At 40.8% G+C, this 21,230-nt stretch overlaps 1 protein-coding gene across 2 annotated transcripts in view; it reads right to left on the bottom strand.

The window, feature by feature from the left end:
- LOC121945586 (RNA-binding motif, single-stranded-interacting protein 3-like) overlaps positions 1-21,230 on the bottom strand; it is a 142,060-nt gene that overhangs the window by 82,948 nt on the left and 37,882 nt on the right. The window contains exons 2-3 of one of the 2 annotated variants that reach the window (XM_042489832.1): positions 14,935-15,119; positions 3,461-3,519 (exon numbers count right to left, since the gene is read on the bottom strand). In XM_042489832.1, coding sequence (XP_042345766.1) covers positions 3,461-3,519; positions 14,935-15,119 — 244 coding nt within the window. The remainder of the gene's footprint in view (positions 1-3,460; positions 3,520-14,934; positions 15,120-21,230) is intronic. The other variant, XM_042489833.1, reaches the window with a different exon arrangement.

Genomic DNA, 21,230 nt, shown 5'->3' with positions numbered 1-21,230 from the left:
TATTAATATATTTACATATTTTTGCAGAGAAAAACATCAACTTTTCAGGAACAAAAAAGCAAGGATGCCTTGAAGACGGTGCACTGTTGCGTCCACTGAATATGGCTTGAGGGGATTTTAAACGCCCGGGAATCATCAAATTTTGGAATAATCATCAAGATGAAGTGAAAACGACCCCAGAAATTTGGATCACAAAGCTGTCACATGTCGACAGTGTTGTACTAACTGACTGAACACCATCCCCACAGACTGCAAAGGAAGAAGACTTTATTTATTTACCTGTCTCCCTGTCTCTCACACTCTCTACCTATCTCTGATTCCCCTCTGCTGAATCTTCCTGAAAAGAAGAGGCTGTCTGCTAAATCATCAGTTTCAAGGGGTCCCCTTCCTTTTCTGTCAGCCCCAGGTTATTTTTTACCCCCTCCCTCCGCCTCCCTGTGCCTCCTCCCATCCATCCCTCCCTTTCCAAGAGAACTCTCTGTGCCAATTTGTACTCTCTTAGTCACGCTAAGCACTTATCTTGTCCCCGCTGAATGCCTCTGCAATCAAACCAACACTTATCCAGTTGTAAGGCATTCTAATGGCCGCCTGATAATGAAACTCCTCCATTGTGAGTTAACAACTGACTGAGAGATGTATGAAGTCTATATCACAAGCAGTGAAATTGCTGATGAGGGCCACAGCCTGTAGAAATCACCTATTCCGCTACAGCTGCAGTATTCTGTTCGTTAAAAAATAAGCATAAATTTAAAGCTGCATGTATATGCTTGTGCTTTGAAACAGTCGCTCTAATGTTTAGAATTCAGAAAGCCTTTGTCTGGGGTATATAGCGCCAGATCCAGTGCCAATAATACCCATTACTGCTCACGTGCAAACACTGTTTTTAGTCACTCACGAACACACAGGCTCATTGCTTTCACAAGAAATCTTTTTTTTTTTTAAATGGGTGTCGCCAGGATTTTATGTAACAGTTGTGTCTGGAAAAAAATAAGTAAATAATAAAAAGATAGCACTACCACTTTGAGCTGCAAACATATGTAAGTAACTCATTTTGATTTTTTAATCTGATTTTCACACATTTGTTATTAAAAACAATCCCATTTGTTACTCCCCAACACATTGAAGCCACTATTGTCTTTAAAAAGGGCACATCACCCAGGGGCACGGACACCATTCAGACTCTTTTACCTTTTGTCCTTGCATATCTTTAGCTAATCTGTATTTGACCCACTTTTATTTAACATATTTCATGTGCACACACACAAAACAGCTCATGTCGCAGCTGCATGCTATCACAGGTGGATCTTCCGGCTACAAATTAAAACTTTCATTCTGTTGTGATTCTTAGTTCACCACATCAGCCCATAAAATGTGACTGAATGTAATTAAACCATGCTGTAAACAGTCTGAAGTCATTAACTGATGTTGCAAAATATCTAATGACTTGCTAACTACGAAGTGGCGCACCTTCAGTCATGTATTTTTACTTGCATTATTAAAATGGGCTTCATATTTTATTTATTCAACTTTTTACCTGATTTTGGAGAGAAATCTAAAGTTCTCATAGTTAACATAGACGGCAGATGCACACAAAGTTCTGTTTATACTACATTGGGTGTTGGCATATATGTATGTGTTCACATCTTTTTCAGTGAGTATGTCCATGCAGTCATACATTCTGAAATCTCTACAAACAGATTATGCATCCAGAATCTGTGGGTGATGGGACAAGAGTTTATTATTGTCAGTGTTCTGGTTTCCATTTGAAGTCTGCTGGTGGTCTGAGTAGGTGCAATGGTATGGCTCACTATGTGTTTTAACAGTTTTTGGACACAAAGGAGCTTGATGACACAAAGGAAGCTGTTATATTAAGCTTTGACTTTACAGGCAATAAGCGTTCATTTTTCTATGGGATTAATTACCATAAAAACATATAAAACATCACCATTTTAAATCAGATTAGGGTTAGTTTTTGTTAATTTGTAAGCACTTCATGTAAATGGCTTTTTTTAACATGCAATGTGATCTTAAATTAAAAAAAAGAAAGTATTTTCCATTTATAAGTCATACTAAAAGAAGCATGAAGCCATAATTGGCAAACATAATAATCATGAGCTGGAGCACCGAGACTGTATAAAATCAGGTTTTTAAACTCCATTTCAAGTAACAGCAATGAAAAAATTTAATGAGTTGAGAAAATGGAAGAATAACTGATAATTATCAGTGGGTTTATAGAATCTTCTGCCTTCCCTTCGGCTGCACTGTAATGATGTCAGGACAGGCATTTCAATATGCTTTGAGAGCTCAAAGCAATATTTGATTATGTGATGCCAATGCAGGTACTGGAATTATGAAGTTTTTAAGATTTATATAACTAGGTATTTAAAAAGATCCAAGATAATAACTAAAGTAAAAGAGTTTTCAGAGAAGATTCAATGAAGTTTGGTGTTCCTGTTATAATGTCGAGACGGGCACGACGGAAATCATTTGCTCAAAATATTTTATCCTGAGTAATCACAACAGATGAAGTCTTTGAATTTGCATCAACACCGCTGCCATCGCTATCAATCAGACGGGCTTTTCCTTCACTCATACTATTGAGGCTGATGCGCTGATTACAGGGCATTTGTGCTGTTGTCCCAAACCATGTCAGTATACCTTTGAGTACAGACCTGGCAGATGAGCGGCAATCATGCTGAACACATGCTCTTGTGTGCCTCTTCAAAAGCAGACGACTACAATCATATTGATTAGTGCTTTGTTCCAACCACTCCAACAATCAAGCAGCACCCTCATCAGGAGACACTTGAGTGAGCCTCATTCACCACAGAGAGTATTTGAAACACATTGTAGCTATTGTATGGTGTTCTCCGTTTGGATTTGGCCAATGACAACAATGCCAACATCTTGCTTTCAAAAGCTGCTTAACTCGGAGTATCATTAGGGCACAATCCTGAAATTGTCATCATAGACAAGTTAAACAAAATAAAGGTACTCTAGCTGTGCATCATGTAGGTCGATTAAAGGATGACATGGTCATTTTAGCAGTCAATACTGTTGTGTTGTATATAGTGTGTAAACCCATGCTATTACCACACAGCTAGATACACAATTCTGAGGCAAACATATGGACTTTGCACAACAGTACATGCAGCACAAGTTGAAGTAATTTGTTTTAATTTGACGTCACACCGTCTGATGACAGAAATTTGAGCCCATTATAAAAACCTTTGGACTGATTAATTGGGGATGCAGAGAAGTACAAGAGGAAGGGATATATAACAACAAAACCACTCCTCACAGTCCACTGATTGGTCTTCCTGTACGCTGCCAAGTTTTATAAATTCTCAACTGATGTTTTCCAGATGCAAATCTCATATCGGAATGTGAGTTTGTGAAGTGTATGGTGACTTTGGAGGGCTACAAATAACTCGACTGGATGCGATGGATTCCCACTCACCTTTGCATTGATTGGTGTTCTTGTCTAGGATGGCCTTTGTTGACACAATCTTCCCATATCTGTAAAAATAACAATGAAAAATTCTGATTAGACATTAAATGAGTTTTGCTATTTTTAACAGCTGGAGCAATATCTTTGAGTCTTTTGCATGCTGCATGGCTGCAACGTGGTAATGTAGGTCTGTGAGTCTGTCGATCCACCACTTTGGTTAAGAAATATTTCAACAACTTGATCACCATAAAATATAGAGACGTTCAGGATCCCCAGAAGGTAAATCTTAATAACTTTTGTGACCCCCCCAGATTTAAGAAATTTTATTACCCGTTAAGGCCTTATTTTTATATTAATGAATTCAGTGCCTTTAAGGATTTATGGATCGGCAGTTCGCGTCAAAATTTTGGCAAAACTACTGACATTCCCATCAGCCTCTGCTTTGTTAAGTGTTTAGTGCCAATTAGTAAACATTGAATGCTAAATAGAGATGGGGAATATGGTCAACATGATACTTGCTAAACATCAGTCATTTGCCTTGTCAGAGTGAGCTTGTTACCATGCTAGCTTTAGCATTAGGCCCAAAACACCATTATGCCTGAGTGTAACAAAGTTGTGTCTAAATAATAATAATGTATTTCATTTATTTAAGGGACCTTTCAAGGACACCTTACAAGACACTGTTAAAAACAAACAACAGTGTATCCATAGACCATTAAGTCAAACAAAGCAGTAATATACAATAATAAGTGAATCAAATAGACAAAGTCATTATTAAAAACTGCATTATCAGCGCAGATTTCAATGTGTGTGTGACCAACAGATCAGACCATTATGCATGCCTAAAAAGATGTGTTTTCAAACAGGATTTGAAGGTGAAAAGGGAATCAATATTGCAAAAGTCTCGCCTCGACTTAAGAAATGTTTATTCTCTCTAAGACAATATTTTTAGGTGTAATTTTACAGATATTTCCACAAAGTTTGACTCCAATATGATACATTAAAATAAAATTCTGTATTCTGTAAAAGTCTGACCATAACACAGTTTCTCAGGTTATGCCCAGGAGACTCCACCTTATCACAGTTAAATTTTCTATCTATTCTTCTATCTGTCCGTTCTGCCATTATCGGTTCCAAATCTTACCCGCAGGCGTCAGAACACAGACAGCACTGTCTCATAAATGATGATAATAACTAGACATCTGTATGGCACCCAGTCCTGCTTGGAGGGGCTATAAGAAAGACAGACAGCCTCCATACCTCTCTCTATCTGTTCCCTCTGCCAACTTTGAATGTATGTCCATTTCGCTACCTTACTCTCTTTCTTACATTTGACACCTCTGCCTCTCTCTTTGTCTCCGTCCCTTATTTCCCCCTTCATCCCACTTCTATTCTCCAGCTCTCTGTTCTCAGAGAGAAGTTAATAATGTTTCTTATCAGCCTGGTCTTTCAGTCCTCCTGGAAGGAGAGGAGCGAGAAAACAGAAAACTGAGAAAGAGGCAGAGAAGGTACGAGGAGAGAGGGAAAAAAAGGAGACAGTGAGGAGGGGGGAGGGAGAAAAAGACTGAGACAGAGAGCTTGGATCGCTGAGATCAGCCTGGATCACTGCCTAGCTCTGTGGATGACACTTTTTAATTAATGTTTTAACACTGCTGCACAATGACTGACTGGCTGGCTGAGTGACTATCAAACAGATTGACAGACCGACAAGCTGGCTGACTGGCGAGCTGACTGGCTGATGGCCACAGGTGAGGGAGGGAAGCATATTCCCTCTTCCCTTTTTGAGAAAAGAGGGAGACAGAGAGGATAGAGAAATCAGGAGAGGAGACAGTGTAGGAGGTTACGAGCCGAGAGGGTGAATAAAGCGAAGGGAGGGGGAGAGAGAGGGAGAGACTCGGAGGAATGAGAAATAGATGAGGAGAGGGAGAGCAGTCAGTCAAAAGATAAAAAGAGACACTGAAGGCGAGGAGGAAGTGAAGTAGTCAGGGAGCGATAGGGAGATAGTAAGAGGTGTTTAATAAAGAAGAGATCATTTAGTTGTCACCATCAGGAGAGTCTCTGTCAGCCAACTGCTTCTGTCAGTAAGAAGACGAGAACAGAGACTCGCTCGCCTGACAGCTTCACATCAAACTCTATTGGGACAGGAGACTTTAGAAATAAAGACAGAAAAAAGGCTTTAAAAGCCTGCTATCACACATAACATGACAGCTACGCAGCTTATGATCTTGAAATTGGTAGAAAGAAAAGCAGCACTTTCTCAGACAATGCTCAATTTTCATACATCTTCCTGCAGTTTAAGATATTTTTAGGCTATTTACAAATCCACCAAATTTAATGTTTGTCCCTTTGTGTCTTTCTTTTTGTTTTTTTTTTTTACAAAGTCATGTCTGGTGGTAAACAAGGTCTTTGGCCCGCGGTTTTGGGTAGAAATCCAACTGTTGCAGACGTAGAAAACACTCTGAAAAAAACAAGGCAGGACTAATCGCCCACACACATACGCAAAGACAAACACACATGCAGACGCACGCGCGAGGCAACATCGCAGATCAAAAACACCAAAGCGGTAATCACACACATTACACACACCATCTGGCATTACCCAGCTCTTTCTTGACTTCAGACTCAGTGTGATTCAAACTTAGTGTCTGTGTTTTTGTGTGTGTGTGTGTGTGTGTGTGTGCATGTGTGTGTGTGTGTGTGTGTGTGTGTGTAAACATCTACAGCGCATGAGTGAATATGCCTGTTGAGTGAGTATGAATGCATGACAAAGATCTCATGCACCATCGGTGTTTTGGCAGGTTATTTTTCCCGGCAGAAAAGTGAAACATTTCCAGACTGTTTGTTTGTGTGTGTGTGTGTGTGCGCGCATGTAAAAGAAAGACAGTGAGAAAGACAAAGAGAGAGGCACCTGGCCTGACACATTATGAATCTTGAAAAAATATGTTCACAGTTGTCACAAAGTGGAAAACAAATACAGCGTATATTTCCTGCGTGGTTGTGTTTGTGTGCGTGTTATCCGCAGATCAATGCCTGTGACGTATGAGTATAAATCCACCTGTCCGTTCTCTAGATACACAACTTAGCCAGACTGAAAAGCAAAACAAGAAGAGGAGAGGAGAGAAGGATGACACCATGGCCTTTGGGAAATGTCAAATTACAGCAACACTGACTGCGCCATCAAAAAATGGTACTCTCCTTTTGGCTTTCATTTAGTAGTAAAATTCCATTTTATCCGACAGCTACAGCGATCTGCTATTGTGGTGAAGAAATGGAAGAATGCAATGATAATAGATCAGATGATGAATTAAGGGAATGAAAGGAGAGGAAAAGTGCAGAATGTCCTGTCCTGTCTACGTCCCAACTGGAGCCATTTCACTGATTCCAGCAGAAGCTGGAGCGAGTTGAAGTAACATCGACCTGCACTTGACCCAATGGCTATGACACACGAGAAACTCATAAAAACTATCCAAATACTTACAAAATAACAACAAAGGATTACAAGGAGCCAGATGGTTAGGGTTAGCACTTCCTTACTCGCTGTTGTGCCAAAGAAACAGTGAGTGAATCCGTTCTGAGTGTGTCATTTTTTTCCATTGGATGCAAATCGTGACTACAGAGTCCATAATAGGGGTGAAGAGAGAAGTAACAGAGGAGCAATTTTCCAACATGTTTGACAAAGTGATCAAAACCACAGCTGGATCTGTAGTTCTGTAACCAAACTTTTCTCATCCCTGATTTCTAAATATAAAGAGGCATATTTGGTGTCATTTTATAAACAGGATCACATGAGATGAAAGGTTATTTCTAGTCTGCTCAGTTGACTCATATTTTATGTCTTCCCATTCTTCCCCAAGTTGAAAATATTTGCCATTAGCCCCTTTTACTCAGAGATCACACTATAGAGCTGCTATGACTATATATCCCTTCCTTTGTGCCTTTACATTTTGACACAGAACCGGCAACATCATGCCGCTCCAGTGTGTGATTTTAGATAGCCTGTATGCACTGGGGAAGCAAAAGCGACGTGACAGGCCAGGCATTTAAAACAACAGTGTTGGCCTTTAGTGTGACATAGAACATATGTGTCGTCAGTGCTATCTAAACAATAATAATGGCATAAGACGGCAACAATAATCAGTTACTGTCCCTGTTATACGGTGGGTGATCTCGTCTTTTGCTCAGAGGTCAAGGAGCTCCCTGACCCAATATTTCTCCCAATTTGCACAATTTAGAGCCGCTGTTGTTCTTTTTTGAACTGTTAAAAGCTGCTTTTTCAATGTCCCGGCGTTGGGTCGCAAACATAACCAGTCCGTTTTTATTCCAAACTCGCACAATAGCGATGCATTGTCAGTTCTTTTGGCATATGTGCACATGAAACAGCACTGGACAGTGTCAGGTGAGAACACAGCCGGACAGAATCGGTCGTGTTGTTATTTTACGCCGGCTGACAGCACCTGATGTCTCCACATGATACACGCAGGGATGGTGTCACTTGCGACGGAATCTGTTGCATAAGGAGTGTGTAGAGAGCATAATGGTGCCTATAGGGTGGACAAGTAAGTGGACAAGGAAGTATGGTGTATGGGTTCCAAAAACAAACGACTTTCATGCAGAATTTTGGTGTTCGCTTCCAGTCTAAATGTGATGTTTTTTAAATCTAAACCTATCCACCTGTACCCAGCATGTGCTGACAGTCCAGCATTGGTTGCCATGTGCTCCTGTTATCTATACATAACCACGCGCTGCATCATCTCACCATGTGCATTTTTTAACATCATGGTAGCAGCATCCTGAAGCGTAAACAGCAGACGCAGACAGATACCTAAAAGGTTATAGATACACATGGAGGTCCACTGACACAACTGCGACATGTGATGAGTTGGGGTGAGAATGTGCTGACAAAAGACGTTCTCAAAATGTCATACCCGTCCCACCCATAGTCCTGTCCTGCTGGCTGTCCTTTTCACACAGACGCCGGTTTGGTGCCGAGACAGCGGGGTGGCATAACAGTGCAATGAGGCGGCATAATGGTGTGATATTCCCACCTTGAACAGGCATCATAAAAGGGGCTATAGTCATTCCCATCCAGATGATACCACTTTTACACCCAAACCTGTTTCCCTGTGTGAACAACAGAGCTTTTACCTCAAGAACAAGAGTTCAACAGAAAATGTCATCATTTGATTTTTACACTTTTCCTGTGTTGTTTGTTTTTAGGCTATTATGTAAAATTCTTCAAATTCATAGCTTTTTTTCCCTTAGATAACTCCTAACCCTGCTTGGTATCTATATTTGTAAAAAGGCAAACTTGTTTTCATATCACAAAGTACTCGTCAGGAGTAGCTGGCTAGCCTTACTCTGCTTTCTTTGGCTTCATAGAAATGCTACAAAGCCCTACAGAACAGTAGAGAAGACCTTTTAGGACCAACTATGTCTTCCTCAATACACGGAAACTCCTCAGAATCTCTGCCAAAAGCAAACTTTTGATCCCCCCCCCCAAGAAGTGCAATACACAAAGAACAGTAAGACCGCTGAAATTGACAGTATTTTCCAAACTGTCGAGATTCAAGGAGGAATGTCAATGCAAAACTCAGAGCACCCAGTTTTGGCAGGCTTGACACAATCTGTGTGCACCCTGGCTGCATGTGTGTGAAGTGTTAATGACAGTCCTCAGAGGGCCCCTACAGCGTCAGATCTGTGTTTTCATTTCCTTGTGGAGCACCGTCAGCCTATGGATGCTCGCCGTTTGATGTCTACTGAGCCAGGGCTGCCACCCGCACCCGCACCCACACACGCACACACAAACAAAAACACACGCATCATTGCTACATCTCTCCAGGATGTTTGTGAGTGTATATATACATTATGTATATGTGCACGATCTGAGTGTTTGTAAGCTGTGTGTGTTTTTACTAAGACTGGTTTGTGTCTGAGTGTGTGTGTATATGGGCGTGCATGCATGAGTGTACAAGCAGGTTGGTCTCTGTGTGTGGTATCCCCCTAATTGGGGATCCAATGCAGCTGTCTTGTCTTTTGCACTTCCCTCATTTTTCCCCACTCTCTGCCAGTTAGACTCAGACAAACACAGAGGGAGGGACTGAGCGAGTGCAGTGCTTCAGAAGTCTTCCAACTCATTCCCCATATCTAGTTTGACCTGTTCAGCCAGTATAAAGAAATGAAGTCTTAGTGTGTTTCTATGATGAAAAGGCAAGGTGCTGTATATTCAAAAGTTAGCTGGATGTCACTGAAACATTAAGTTTATCTGCCAAAAGGGCTTTCAATGAGGTCAAAATCAGCAGCTGCAAGGCACTCTGGTCAGGGGTACATACAGGAGTTGGCATTACAGTGCAATAACGTGGGGAAGCTATTCACAAGTTTTAACAAAAAAAAACAGTCTTTTTTTTAAAAAAAAAAAAAAAAAAAACATTAGCTGATGTTTTTTTCTTATCAATATTTTCCCTTCATCCGATAATACTGTGAGGTAGAACGTGAACTTTTGCAGTAAAAGATATGTCAGACTAAAAAGAGGGGAGTTACTCTATTTCATATACAGTGGAGGGTAAATTGAGTTTAGATGACTTTAATCTCCTCTACATCGCTGGCCATAACTCTTTGGAGAGCTCAATACCTTCTCCATAAAGACTCCTAAATATAGGCTTCTTTTTATCAGTATAATTACACTGAAATTACACGTGAAGACATCAAAGCATTGGTGAAAGAACATGACTGTTGACGCAAAGGGTCGGGTTATGCTAGAGAAAGAACTAGTTTGTACAAGTCGTTGACAATGTCAGAAGGCAAAAGTGTTTATAGCTGTTCCAAACGGCCACACTTACAGGCAGGGTGAAAAGCCAGTCATTATAGAGAGGAGCGATATTTGATAATAGTTCAAATGAGGAAAATGGAGCATGCTTTCAGACTCTCCTGGAAGGCACTCATAGTGTTGGACTCGGTTATAAACCCAAAAAGTGACAGAAATAGATGTGTAAGGGATGAAAAAAGAGAGCTAAAGAGAGAAGTTCAAAGCCTCCTTACTCTCTCATCTTTGCTTGAAGTGGGTGTGAATGTTGTATCATCAGTTTCAGAAAGTTACCGAAATTGTCAGACGCTGTTATGACACAGAGAATGTCGGAGGAGCGAGTTTCTGAAATTATATGACCATCCCGCAAGCACCTCTGATGAACATACCCCACGCATACTGGCAGATTTACCCTGCTGATTTGCAGCTTTTGCATCTGGTGGGGTATGTTGCTTGCAGGATCTGACAAAGTTAGAGCTGTAGAGAAGATCAGTGATGCCATTTGACATGTATGACATCAGCCACTATTATTTATTGGCCATGCACACTTTAGGTACACCGACAAGGATGCTTTCACTCAATGTGGCAGATTAGAGTTCTTCTCAGGACTATGTGGGCATGTGCAGACTATTTGATTGACATGTGCCTCACTCTCCAGTTAGTTTTGGTTCACCGGCTAAGTGTGATAAATTACTTGTATCATGCTTACTGGGGTGACCTAATAACATAAGGCATATAGGGCTTTTTAATTCAATTCATAAAAAATACTTAAAATATTTGGGAAAAAAATCATATGTCCTCCCTTCCCCTTAAAAAATACCAGAGCTGGAGAAAAAATGATAGCATAGAATCACAATATTTTGCATGGCAATATCAATACATGGGCACCAAATATATTTTACTCTTGTTACATAAATTATTTACATGCAAATACAAATTAAACTTTTGGTAGCCTACTAGAATTTTAAAGATTCATCACTTTTTCAGTCCACTTGAGACATTTTACTGCAATGAAAAGGACTGATGCAAGATGAACTGACTGAAATCTTCTTGTTTGTTTTGATTTATTTTAAAGAGCTTAGAAATATAGACATTTATTTATTTTTATGTGACAACTGGGCAAACTCCATTGGCTGAAGATAATGTTATGATCTGAAGTTCCACAACAATTCACCTTTAGGTGTAACTGTTTTGTCAACTACTGTTTCCAAGAATACACAGTGACACTGCAGTTTTATCAACAATCTTCTGATCAGACTCAGCTTGAATAATAAGACCCACTGTTTGAGAATAGCACAGTGCCACTCTGTTTACAAGGAATATATAATTTGCCATTTTGCCATTTGCCCACTGGCAAGTGCTGGCTTTGCACCAGTGTTTCAAACCACAAGGTATTTATATTCAAAATTGACACTGACCAACAACTATTCAAACAAAAAGTTTGCGCAGTGTTACCTAAATGTATTCTACTTTTGCTTACAAAACAGTCAGATAATTAGATGGATGGAATCTATGTTTGAAATACTGGATAAAACATTTCAAAAGAGGGCAGAATTTCTAGGGTTCAGTTTTCGCATCAATCAGCTGCTACCAAAAACATCAGGGACATTCGTGTGACGCTTGTCAAATTTACATGAGCCAATCTGCAGGTTTTAGAGCAAGATTTGGGTTTTTCTAACTCAGCTGCTGAGGATTAACAAGAGATTGTGAAGTCATTCGATGTTTTATATTCGTCCTCAGTGATTTCTCCTGTGAGTGGCTTTGAGTTAAATCTTGACTGTCCTCATACACCCCCTCTATCATGAAGTAAAGACAGACAGACAGATAGATAGATAAATAGATAGATAGATAGATAGATAGATAGATAGATAGATAGACAGACAGATATATAGATAGATAGGAGGAGTGAATCAGTGGTAAGGTTGAGAGAGAGACACAACAAGTGTGAGTGAAAGCAAGCGAGAGAGAAATTGCCCTTGTGCTCAGCTTTAGATTCCGCTCACGTTCTGCTCTGTCCCCAGACGTTAAAAGTGTGTCCATAGTTTGGGCGACCGGGGGAGTGATTGGAAATGTCAGCTGACAACAGCACTTTTCACTGACACTCTGAGAACTGGCACGGAGACAGAGGGAGAGGAAGAGAGGGAGAGAGGGAGGGGGGCAGAGAGAGAGAGAAGGATGGAGAGAGGAAATGAGGAGGATGACAGAATGGGAAGGGAGAGGATGGTGCTGGTGGGCGGGCTGGCACACAAAAAAGCCACGCTTGGTAACAATAAGGATGAGGATGACATTGAGTTGTTTGTGTATGTGTGTGCGTGTGTAAGCGTCGAGGGACTGTCCTTCCGTTATTCATTGTGACTGTGTGCATGAATGAAACGCCTGTTTGTGTGTATTTGTGCACGCGCATGTGTGCATGTCATGTCAGTGAGTGACAGGAAACTGCCATTCAGTCTATTTCTGAAAGCCGGGGAGAGTTGGAAACCCAAGCAAAGGCTGCTGCCCAACAACACACACCCCCCCCCTCCCCCGCTGACCTTTCCTAAATGTTACTGGCCACTTGGCACACTGACTGGGCCTCTAATGAAACTTTTATTGGCCCCCATTTTTCACCCTGTTTCTCCAGAACGCCTCCAGGGCTCAGCTGAAATACAACAGGCTTGAACTGCAGCTGACATACAGAAGGGCAAGGTATGGTGTGTGTGTGTGTGTGTGTGTGTGTGTGTGTGTGTGTGTGTGTGTGTGCACACGTGTGTGTGTGTTTGTGTGTGTGAGTGTGTGCGTGCGTGCATGTGTGTGTGTTATGGTCTTCACATTTCATTTTTATCTACCTTTTTCTTTATTCCAAAATCAATTAGATCAATTAAAATTGTTGATGAGATCATTTAAAGCCCTTACCTGTGGAATATTTAGCTCAATATATCACTCTTCAATTACCTTTGATGATATCAGGTAATAGCTGGAGGCGAACAAGAGCCTCTCTGGGAGAGCTGGTTTATCGTTTGCATTTCATTCTGTGTTGACTCTGTTTGTCCACATGGGGACAGTTGGGAATGAATTGTGCAGGATTAACTTTAAGCACCAAGGAGAAGAACAGGATGAGAAGGGCCCCAACAGCTAAAGTTACTCGAGCAAAGGATAACCACATCATTTTCCAGTATATTATCGGGACAAACAGGTACATTGAGCAGGTAGCTACATTATTGTGAGAGTAAACTGTCCTCTAGTGTTACACCAGCATGGTTGTGACCATGAACCATCAACACTGACCTGCCCACACCATTTGGTGTAAAAGTGATTTCTGATCTGTTAGGAATGTTATTACAAAGTCTCATCTTGTGGTGAAGTTGCAGAACTGAGACTTCTCCCATGTGCCAATCATTTAAGAGAACTACAGAAGTCGACGCAAACACGCAATTAACACAAAAACACCAATGGCACTATCTAGAGCCAGTGTTTGATTTGTCAGTTCTGGGCTACTGTAGAACAACATGGCAGACTCTGTGGGAGGGGACCTGCTCCATATGTACACATAAACAACTCCTTTTAAGATAACAAATTAAGATAAATTAATGAAAACATAGAAATGAATAATATATTCAATTTCTGCCAATACTTGCCCCAAAATCCTACACACTGAACCTTTAATTCTTAGTTCTTTAATTATTGCTTATTATAATGAAATAAATCTTTTTGGGTTAAAACGGTGAAAAATCTGCTCACAGCTTTTGGTTGAAGGTTAAAATTCTATTTTGTAATCATACAACAGACAATTCTCGCTTTTATCTGTTGTTTGTATCCAATATGATTGGAAACATCATAACCTAACAGAGAAATGACTTCAATTTTATACAAAACATTTTTATCTACTGTCTACTTCTATTTTTTATAAACTCCATCTGCTGAGGGAGACCAAGTCAAACGATTGAAAGCTCCAGAACAGCTACTGAGCAGACCTTGTGGTGAGAGCGTTTTTGTCAAATGCTGTTTTCATGGGGAACTTCCAATCTCAATGTTTTATAGTATTTGAACAGAGCGCAACGGGGCATTTTCAACACAAACTGTGTATGACAATTGCTGCTGCCAAAGCACAGTGGGTTAGAACAAACACTGGATCAGAATTTGCTCAAATGTAACATGGCTGCTGGGGAATCAGCTCCAATACCAAACTTGCAGATCAGTATTAATATAGCTTTTACTTAAATCATCACATTTAAATTATGCTTTTACTACATCAAAGCATTAACTTCAATGCATTTAAATTTCTATTGAGTCTAACTGTACTGCTATTATTATGGAATGAGTGGAGTGACCTGCCATGCTGTAAATTATTTCCATGTCTCTAAATGTCTCAAGTCTGTTCAAGATTGAGGGGTTTACGTCTCATGACGTATGTGTCTGTCCTTGTGCAGCATGTGTGTGTAGATGACCCAGTGCAGAGGGGAGCGGATGGGTTAGGCCCAGCTGGGTTGTGTTTTTTCCTCTGAGGAAGCACAGAGGGGGGTGGGCAGAGAGGTCAAGAGCAAACTGTTGATCCTTATTATAAGCTGCTGTTGGACTCACGCAAGACTAATTACCACAAGCTGAACCAAGCAGAGCAGGGATGAAGTGAGTTCAGCTGCACTGAAGGATGCATCTGCAGAGCAAGGACAGGGTCGCATCAAGTTGAACAGAACAGAGTAGGACTTACGGCTGGCAGAGTTTGATGAGGTCCTGGTCGGTGGTGGCAGGTGGCAGGCCTCTGATGTACAGGTTGGTCTTACTGAGCTGCTCCACTAGCCCTCCTCCATGACCTCCTCCTCCACCTCCACCTCCTCCTCCTGTGGTGCCAGGGCTAGGCGGAGCCATGGGCGGAGGGGGAGGAGCATAGGACTGCTGCAGAGACAGAGAGAGAGGAAGAGAGGGAGAAGTCACCTCAGGTCACAAGACAATTTAAAAAGAAAAAAGAATGTTAGACTTGCATGTCATTTTCTGTAATCACAGATTCAATAGTGCTAAAAATATTTTCAGTTTCTGCCTGTCAGTCGTACCCATCAAACACGACTTTCTACCAAACTCACATCCTTTGGAATAATCTCTTCCTGCATCAAGTTCCACACCAATATCTTGATTCAACAGGAAGCACATCAAATTAAGGAAGCAGGATGTGTGTAATTAGCAGTGCTCATTATGATCTCGGTACAAAGTTTTACTACGGGTGCTTGTATCAATAACGATAACAGGCTGTGCTGATTCTTAGCAGTGAGTGCTCCAGCTTTAGTAAGCTTTGATGACGGTGCAATAAACACTCCAGTTCAGTCAGTTTCATTATCAGGACTGGAGTGACCTTCTGTAAGTTACAGTATTTTCATGTTATGGAAGAGAAAATGTCACAAGCCACTGACAGCTATGAAAAAGATAAAGAGGTTTACAAAGTGTTGGTGGACAGAAGCCTCTGAGTGTGTCCTATTTGGTTCTGAGTGCATTTTAAAGTTGCATCAGCTATCTTGACAGGTACATTACATTATAGAATAGGTTGTTTGCCAGTTACTCCCAAAACGACAAACTGATAGAAAATACAAACACAGGCACATGTACTCAAGAAACTGGAGTTACATCCAGTAACTACAATCTAACCTTGTGAAACAGTTGGTTAAGGAATAAATCATGGCTTTACTTTAAATAAATAAGTAAGTAAGTGAGTAATTTAAGTCAGGTACGTAAGTTAACTTAAGCCTCTTTCAAACATGCAAACCTGAAATTTCTTGACATTACCATGAGGAGCTGTATGGGGGAATCAAATCTCCAAATCAACTGGCTTGGACATTCACCAGACTTTTTCCTGTCAGCCCCCTACTGCAAATACATGTAATGTCTGATCAAGCCTATGTGTGAATAAAGCAGGTAACTGACTAGGATGAGACACAGTGGGCGATTAGGCGACTTACAACCTTGCTTATATCAAACAAGTATTTTCACTGGGTGAGACACAAACAATCCCCTGTTGTTGCTAAAGGTGTGAAAGGAAAACTCTGTTCAATGTCCAGAGTTCACATGACAAAATGGCTTTACATAATGTGCATGATGTAAGTTAAGATCATTACATAAGCTACCATGCATACTTATGTTATAGTAAGTCAACACTGAAATTTGTTTTTAAATAAGACATGAAGAGCAGCCTGGATGGAAGTCCTATGTTTGATTGACCAATTGCTCTCTGGACTACTCTCATCATATCTGCTATGGCCACAAGAGTTCACCACCTTACAATAAATGTAAATATTTATAAATGTAGACACAGCCTTTTTCTTTTTTTCTTTTGCAGGAGGATGATCTGCTTTTAGTTTACAACTGTATTTTAAAAAGGGGTTACTAAGCTTGTTTCCTAACCCAAGCACACTTGAGTCAAACACGATTTTCTTGAACCACACAACTCTGAAATGGGCATTTACTGTACTTTTAGAAGTTTATGTCAGATATCCTGTTAACTAACTTACTCAAATGTTTTCCATTGGTCTCCACTGTGCGATTACACAGCTCAATGCTAACTAAATGACTTAATAAGATGACCATTCTGGCAGAGAGGAAGGGCAGTGTACGGTTTAATGAGTGTTTGGATGATGGGTTCAGAGTACACCCTCACTAACCCCTCCCTGCATGCTGCCTTAGGCAAACTATAAGGTTAAGTTTGGAGGAGGTAAACAGCCTGATGGCTCATATGACAACAGCGTTGAAAACACTCTGTCTGCCTCCTTGATGTTTGGAGCAAAACAGCTACACTGGCAAGACAAAGAAATCTGGTCCCAGTATTGGTCCCACTGTAGAGAACTGCATGGAACAAGTTCAAGAACCAGCTGCAGTTGGAGATGATCACAGGCCAGTTCCACTGTGTGCCACAGTGACAAGTGAGAGAGACAAGAAAAGAAAGTGGAGGGAAGAGAGAAAGACAAGTGCGACAGGATGTGTGCTTGGATGTATACTGTATTTGGCAGATGTATGTGGATGTGTGCTAGTGAGCGTGTGTGAGCCTGTGTATGTGTGAGCCCGTGTTTGTGATAATGACAGGTTGCCACCACACAGCAATGTGGGAGCCTGAGCCAGCTCTGATATTAATCCATTACCTGTACTTCCCTCAACTGGCAGACAATTCCTGACACACACACACACACACACGCACACACACACAGAAAATCACAAACAAGCACGCTGGCAGCTCAGACAGACTGTGCTAACAGGATTCAACGCATGTACAGCAGACATACAGCAGTAAAAGGAGACGGTGCCTGTGGAGTAGTGTCATTTACAGGCCACTGCTTCACACTAACAACCCAGAATGAGCCTATACACTTCAACAAAAACATGACAAAGTACAGAGATGAAAAAAGGCTACACTGGGTAATACTTCATTTTAATGGCCGTGACAAATACAACTCTATATTGCAAGTGACTCCTAAAACCCTTACATTTGCAGTTTGGTATTTTTTTTGTTGAATATCTCCCAATACTGTGTTCACTGAGAAAATATTGTCTAAGGGTCTGCAAGCTACTGACGATACAAACTGCAAACTAAATGCATAAACGTCACTACTTTTGACTGATTCAATTATTTAAGCAATCAAGTGGTCATTCAATGATGAATTGAGTATTCAAGTAATTTATCCAGCAAGACTGACAAACATTTTGTTGGTTCCAGCTTGTTGGTTTTGGTCTTTAATCAATGTAATGGAATATTTGAGTTTTGAACTGCTGGTGCAAATTGAAGATGTTGTCTTAGGATCTGTGATTTTAAAGACTAAACCATGATTTAATATACATATGAACAGGTTACGACATGATAAAAAATGATCATTATTCATAGGATAGATAACAAGGTTGTCTAAATACATGAAGAACAGCTTGTCATTTGTGTACAAACAAGGGTCTATATCCAGGCTAGTGAGCTAAATGCTTATGTTTCACGATTCAAGACTACTTTATTTGTCCATGGGAAAATTTGTCTTTGCCACACAAAAATACGCACAGTTAAAAAACTACAAGGTGTACAGTGCATACTAGTGCAGACATAAAGTGTAGTCAAATACATGTAACACTGCTCCTCATTTTGCTCCCTCCTTATCTCCTGAGTTTAGGAGAAAAACTGATAGAGGGATCAAAGAGTTTTTATACCTATTTTGGTGTCTACTCTTGTAATGATTACATCTACCTAATGGGAGCATTTGGTATTCTGAGTGCAGGACATGAGAAGGGTCTGTGATGATTTTATGACAATGCTGATGTGCTGATGTTTAACTGGTTTAATTTTTTTTCCACATTCACCATCTTAGCAAGCGTGCTAACATTTACATTAAACGTAAAGTACAGCTGAGGCTGAAGGAAATTTTGCTGCACGTATTTTGTCATAATCCAAAGTATTGGACAAAATATAATTTTTACCTGATGATAGTGCTAGATTAAAAGTTAGTGGATCCCCAAAGTTATTGCAATTCATTGAGATGAACACTAAGGTCTTTACTAAATTAAATGGCATCCATTGAAAACCAAAACATGTTGGCCTGCTTCTGGCGCTAGAGGAAAAGTCAAACGGTCACCAAAATTATTAAAATGTTCCCTCTTAGGACCGTGACTATGTATACAGCCTGGAAATCAAATCAATAGCTGTCAAGATATATTTTACAATGATCCAAAAATATAAACCTTATTATGGCTCTGGAGGAGAAGCAAAGTGTCACCAAAGTCAGTGGGATTCATCCTCTGGGGAAGACTAATACCCAACACTGCGGCCATTCATGGGCCCCAGCGGATCATCCCTACAGCCATTATCACAGCAACGGCTCATCCTGAAATTACATACACAATGCCTTAATATCATTACTGTAAAGAGTGACAAAAAAGGGTAAATGATATCCTGAACTTCTCATTAAAGACAGCTTTTCAGTTGCTAGAAAAGAGACAAACTGAGCAAAGCATCAAACTCCAAATTCCTCCAGAGGAGCTGCAGTGCCCAGCAGTGAGCAATTTGTACTGAGAGGTGCGTGTACGTGTTTGCATGCAGTGCCTGTGATCACGATAATGAAAACCTCACTGCTTCAAAGCCTGAACTGTGTTGAGGGCTGCTTCCATACGAGCCTTTTAACAATGGGTTTGTTTACAGACCACCTCTGAAAGAGAGCATGGATCCATGTTTGATGGGAAGTGACGGATACAAATAAAAGACCCCGGGCCGAAATCTAAAGGGGAAATATCACCAAAAGCTATAACATGCGTAAGATATAACACACAGAATATGAGTACACAAACAGACTGGCAGCATTTATTCACACGCTCACTGTCTGCCTTATCTTTGTACATCCATTTCATTCCTCCATGATTTTGTGCAGAAAGGAGCCTTTCTTCTCTCACTACACACACACACACACACACACACACACACACACACACACACACACACACACACACACACACACACACACACATGGGCCCCCCACCCTTTCCAAGGATATGAAGATCTTCTTTCCCGAGGGACTGGTAGACACTCAGATGTCCAGGTATGCACAAATGTACAAAATCTCCTCTCACTCGCTGACACAACACACACACACACACACACACACCTGATCAAAGGCCTTGCCCAGGGAACCTCTTTCAGCCAATTTGTGCAGCTGTCAGGGTCGGCCGATAGTGAGCTGTGTATGTAATATGTCAGAGACTGTGATAGGGAAATCCTTTGAAACATTGAAATCTCTCTCTCTCTCTCTCTCTCTCTCTCTCTCTCTTTCTCTCTTTGGCAACCACGCTTTCTCCTCTCCTCTGCCTCTCTCGCTCACTGTCAAATGTGACTCCACCATCGCTCAATCTCTTGCTCTTTTCACCTCTATCCTTCCACTTCCCACATACTCACTCTATTTTTCTCCCTCCCTGCCTGCCTGCTCTCTTTCTCCCAGCTTCTCTCTTTTAAGGATTACTCTGCAGTCGGAGCGTGTGGACTGAAGGCTGCCTCTCAGCTGGTATTGTTGACACACTTAGTACAGTGGAGCAGCTCCCGCAGTGGGAAAAAGGCTCAGAGGCAGCGACACAAACTGTCACACAAAGCAAACACAGTCACCGGGTTTTTCATAGATTTCATGCACGGCTGAGCCTGTGAGCAGCAACACACCGCAAAACATCACTGCGCCTTGTCATATATGTGCATGCTGCTGACTACTTAATGAGCTCATATTTGTCTGGAGAGTAAAATGCAAAGAGGGCTGAGAACAGAGAAAAACAATTGTACTTGCTTATTCTCAAGACACTGTAAACGAAGCACATTTGGAAATATTTGATACATTTCTTGCAATAATGCAGCTGTTCTAGACAATGATGATTGCCCTAAGCCTTACAAAGACAATGTTGTTTTTGTCTTTAACAGACATCATTAAGCTGGTCTCAGACTATGGTTGCATAAGGAAACTTCACAGATGTTCTTCTCTTTAATCACAACCTCACACAAGCTACAAGATTTGAAAAAAATAATGCATCACACGCAGGATATTATAAAGATTATCTTGCCAGAGGAAGCATGAATGCCACCACCTCAAATGATCTCATGGGGAAGCCATTGTAAACGAAACAGAGACACCTACTGTAATGAGACAATAAAGCAGAATGCTAAACAAGTCTGGTTGAGAACGTGGTTGCAGAGAGGAAGTCAACCAGGTTGTCTTCTCTTCAGTGATTTTGATTTCTTTTAAAAGCATGGCTAAAAAGACTGGCAACTTGGGAAGAGATGTCCCACAAATTGCAAAAAAATAGGAAGAAGTGTGTGTCTATTGACTGTCTTGGAAGTTTGAGACTAGATTTGTAAACTTCTTACATTACCAGATAATCTGGAACAAACACTGGTACAAACCTTTCAGACTTGATTTCTCCTCTGATTGTGAGAAGAGGTAAATCAGGGATGAATCTGCCCCAAACCCCTGTAGTCTGAGCCCAGCTGTATTAAATCCAAGAAATATGAAATCACTCTTCTAA

Source organism: Plectropomus leopardus, chromosome 7 (genome assembly GCF_008729295.1).
Source record: "Plectropomus leopardus isolate mb chromosome 7, YSFRI_Pleo_2.0, whole genome shotgun sequence".
Taxonomy (NCBI): domain Eukaryota; kingdom Metazoa; phylum Chordata; class Actinopteri; order Perciformes; family Serranidae; genus Plectropomus; species Plectropomus leopardus.
Note: the sequence above shows the minus strand (reverse complement) of the source record. Positions and strands in the feature narration are given on the sequence as shown.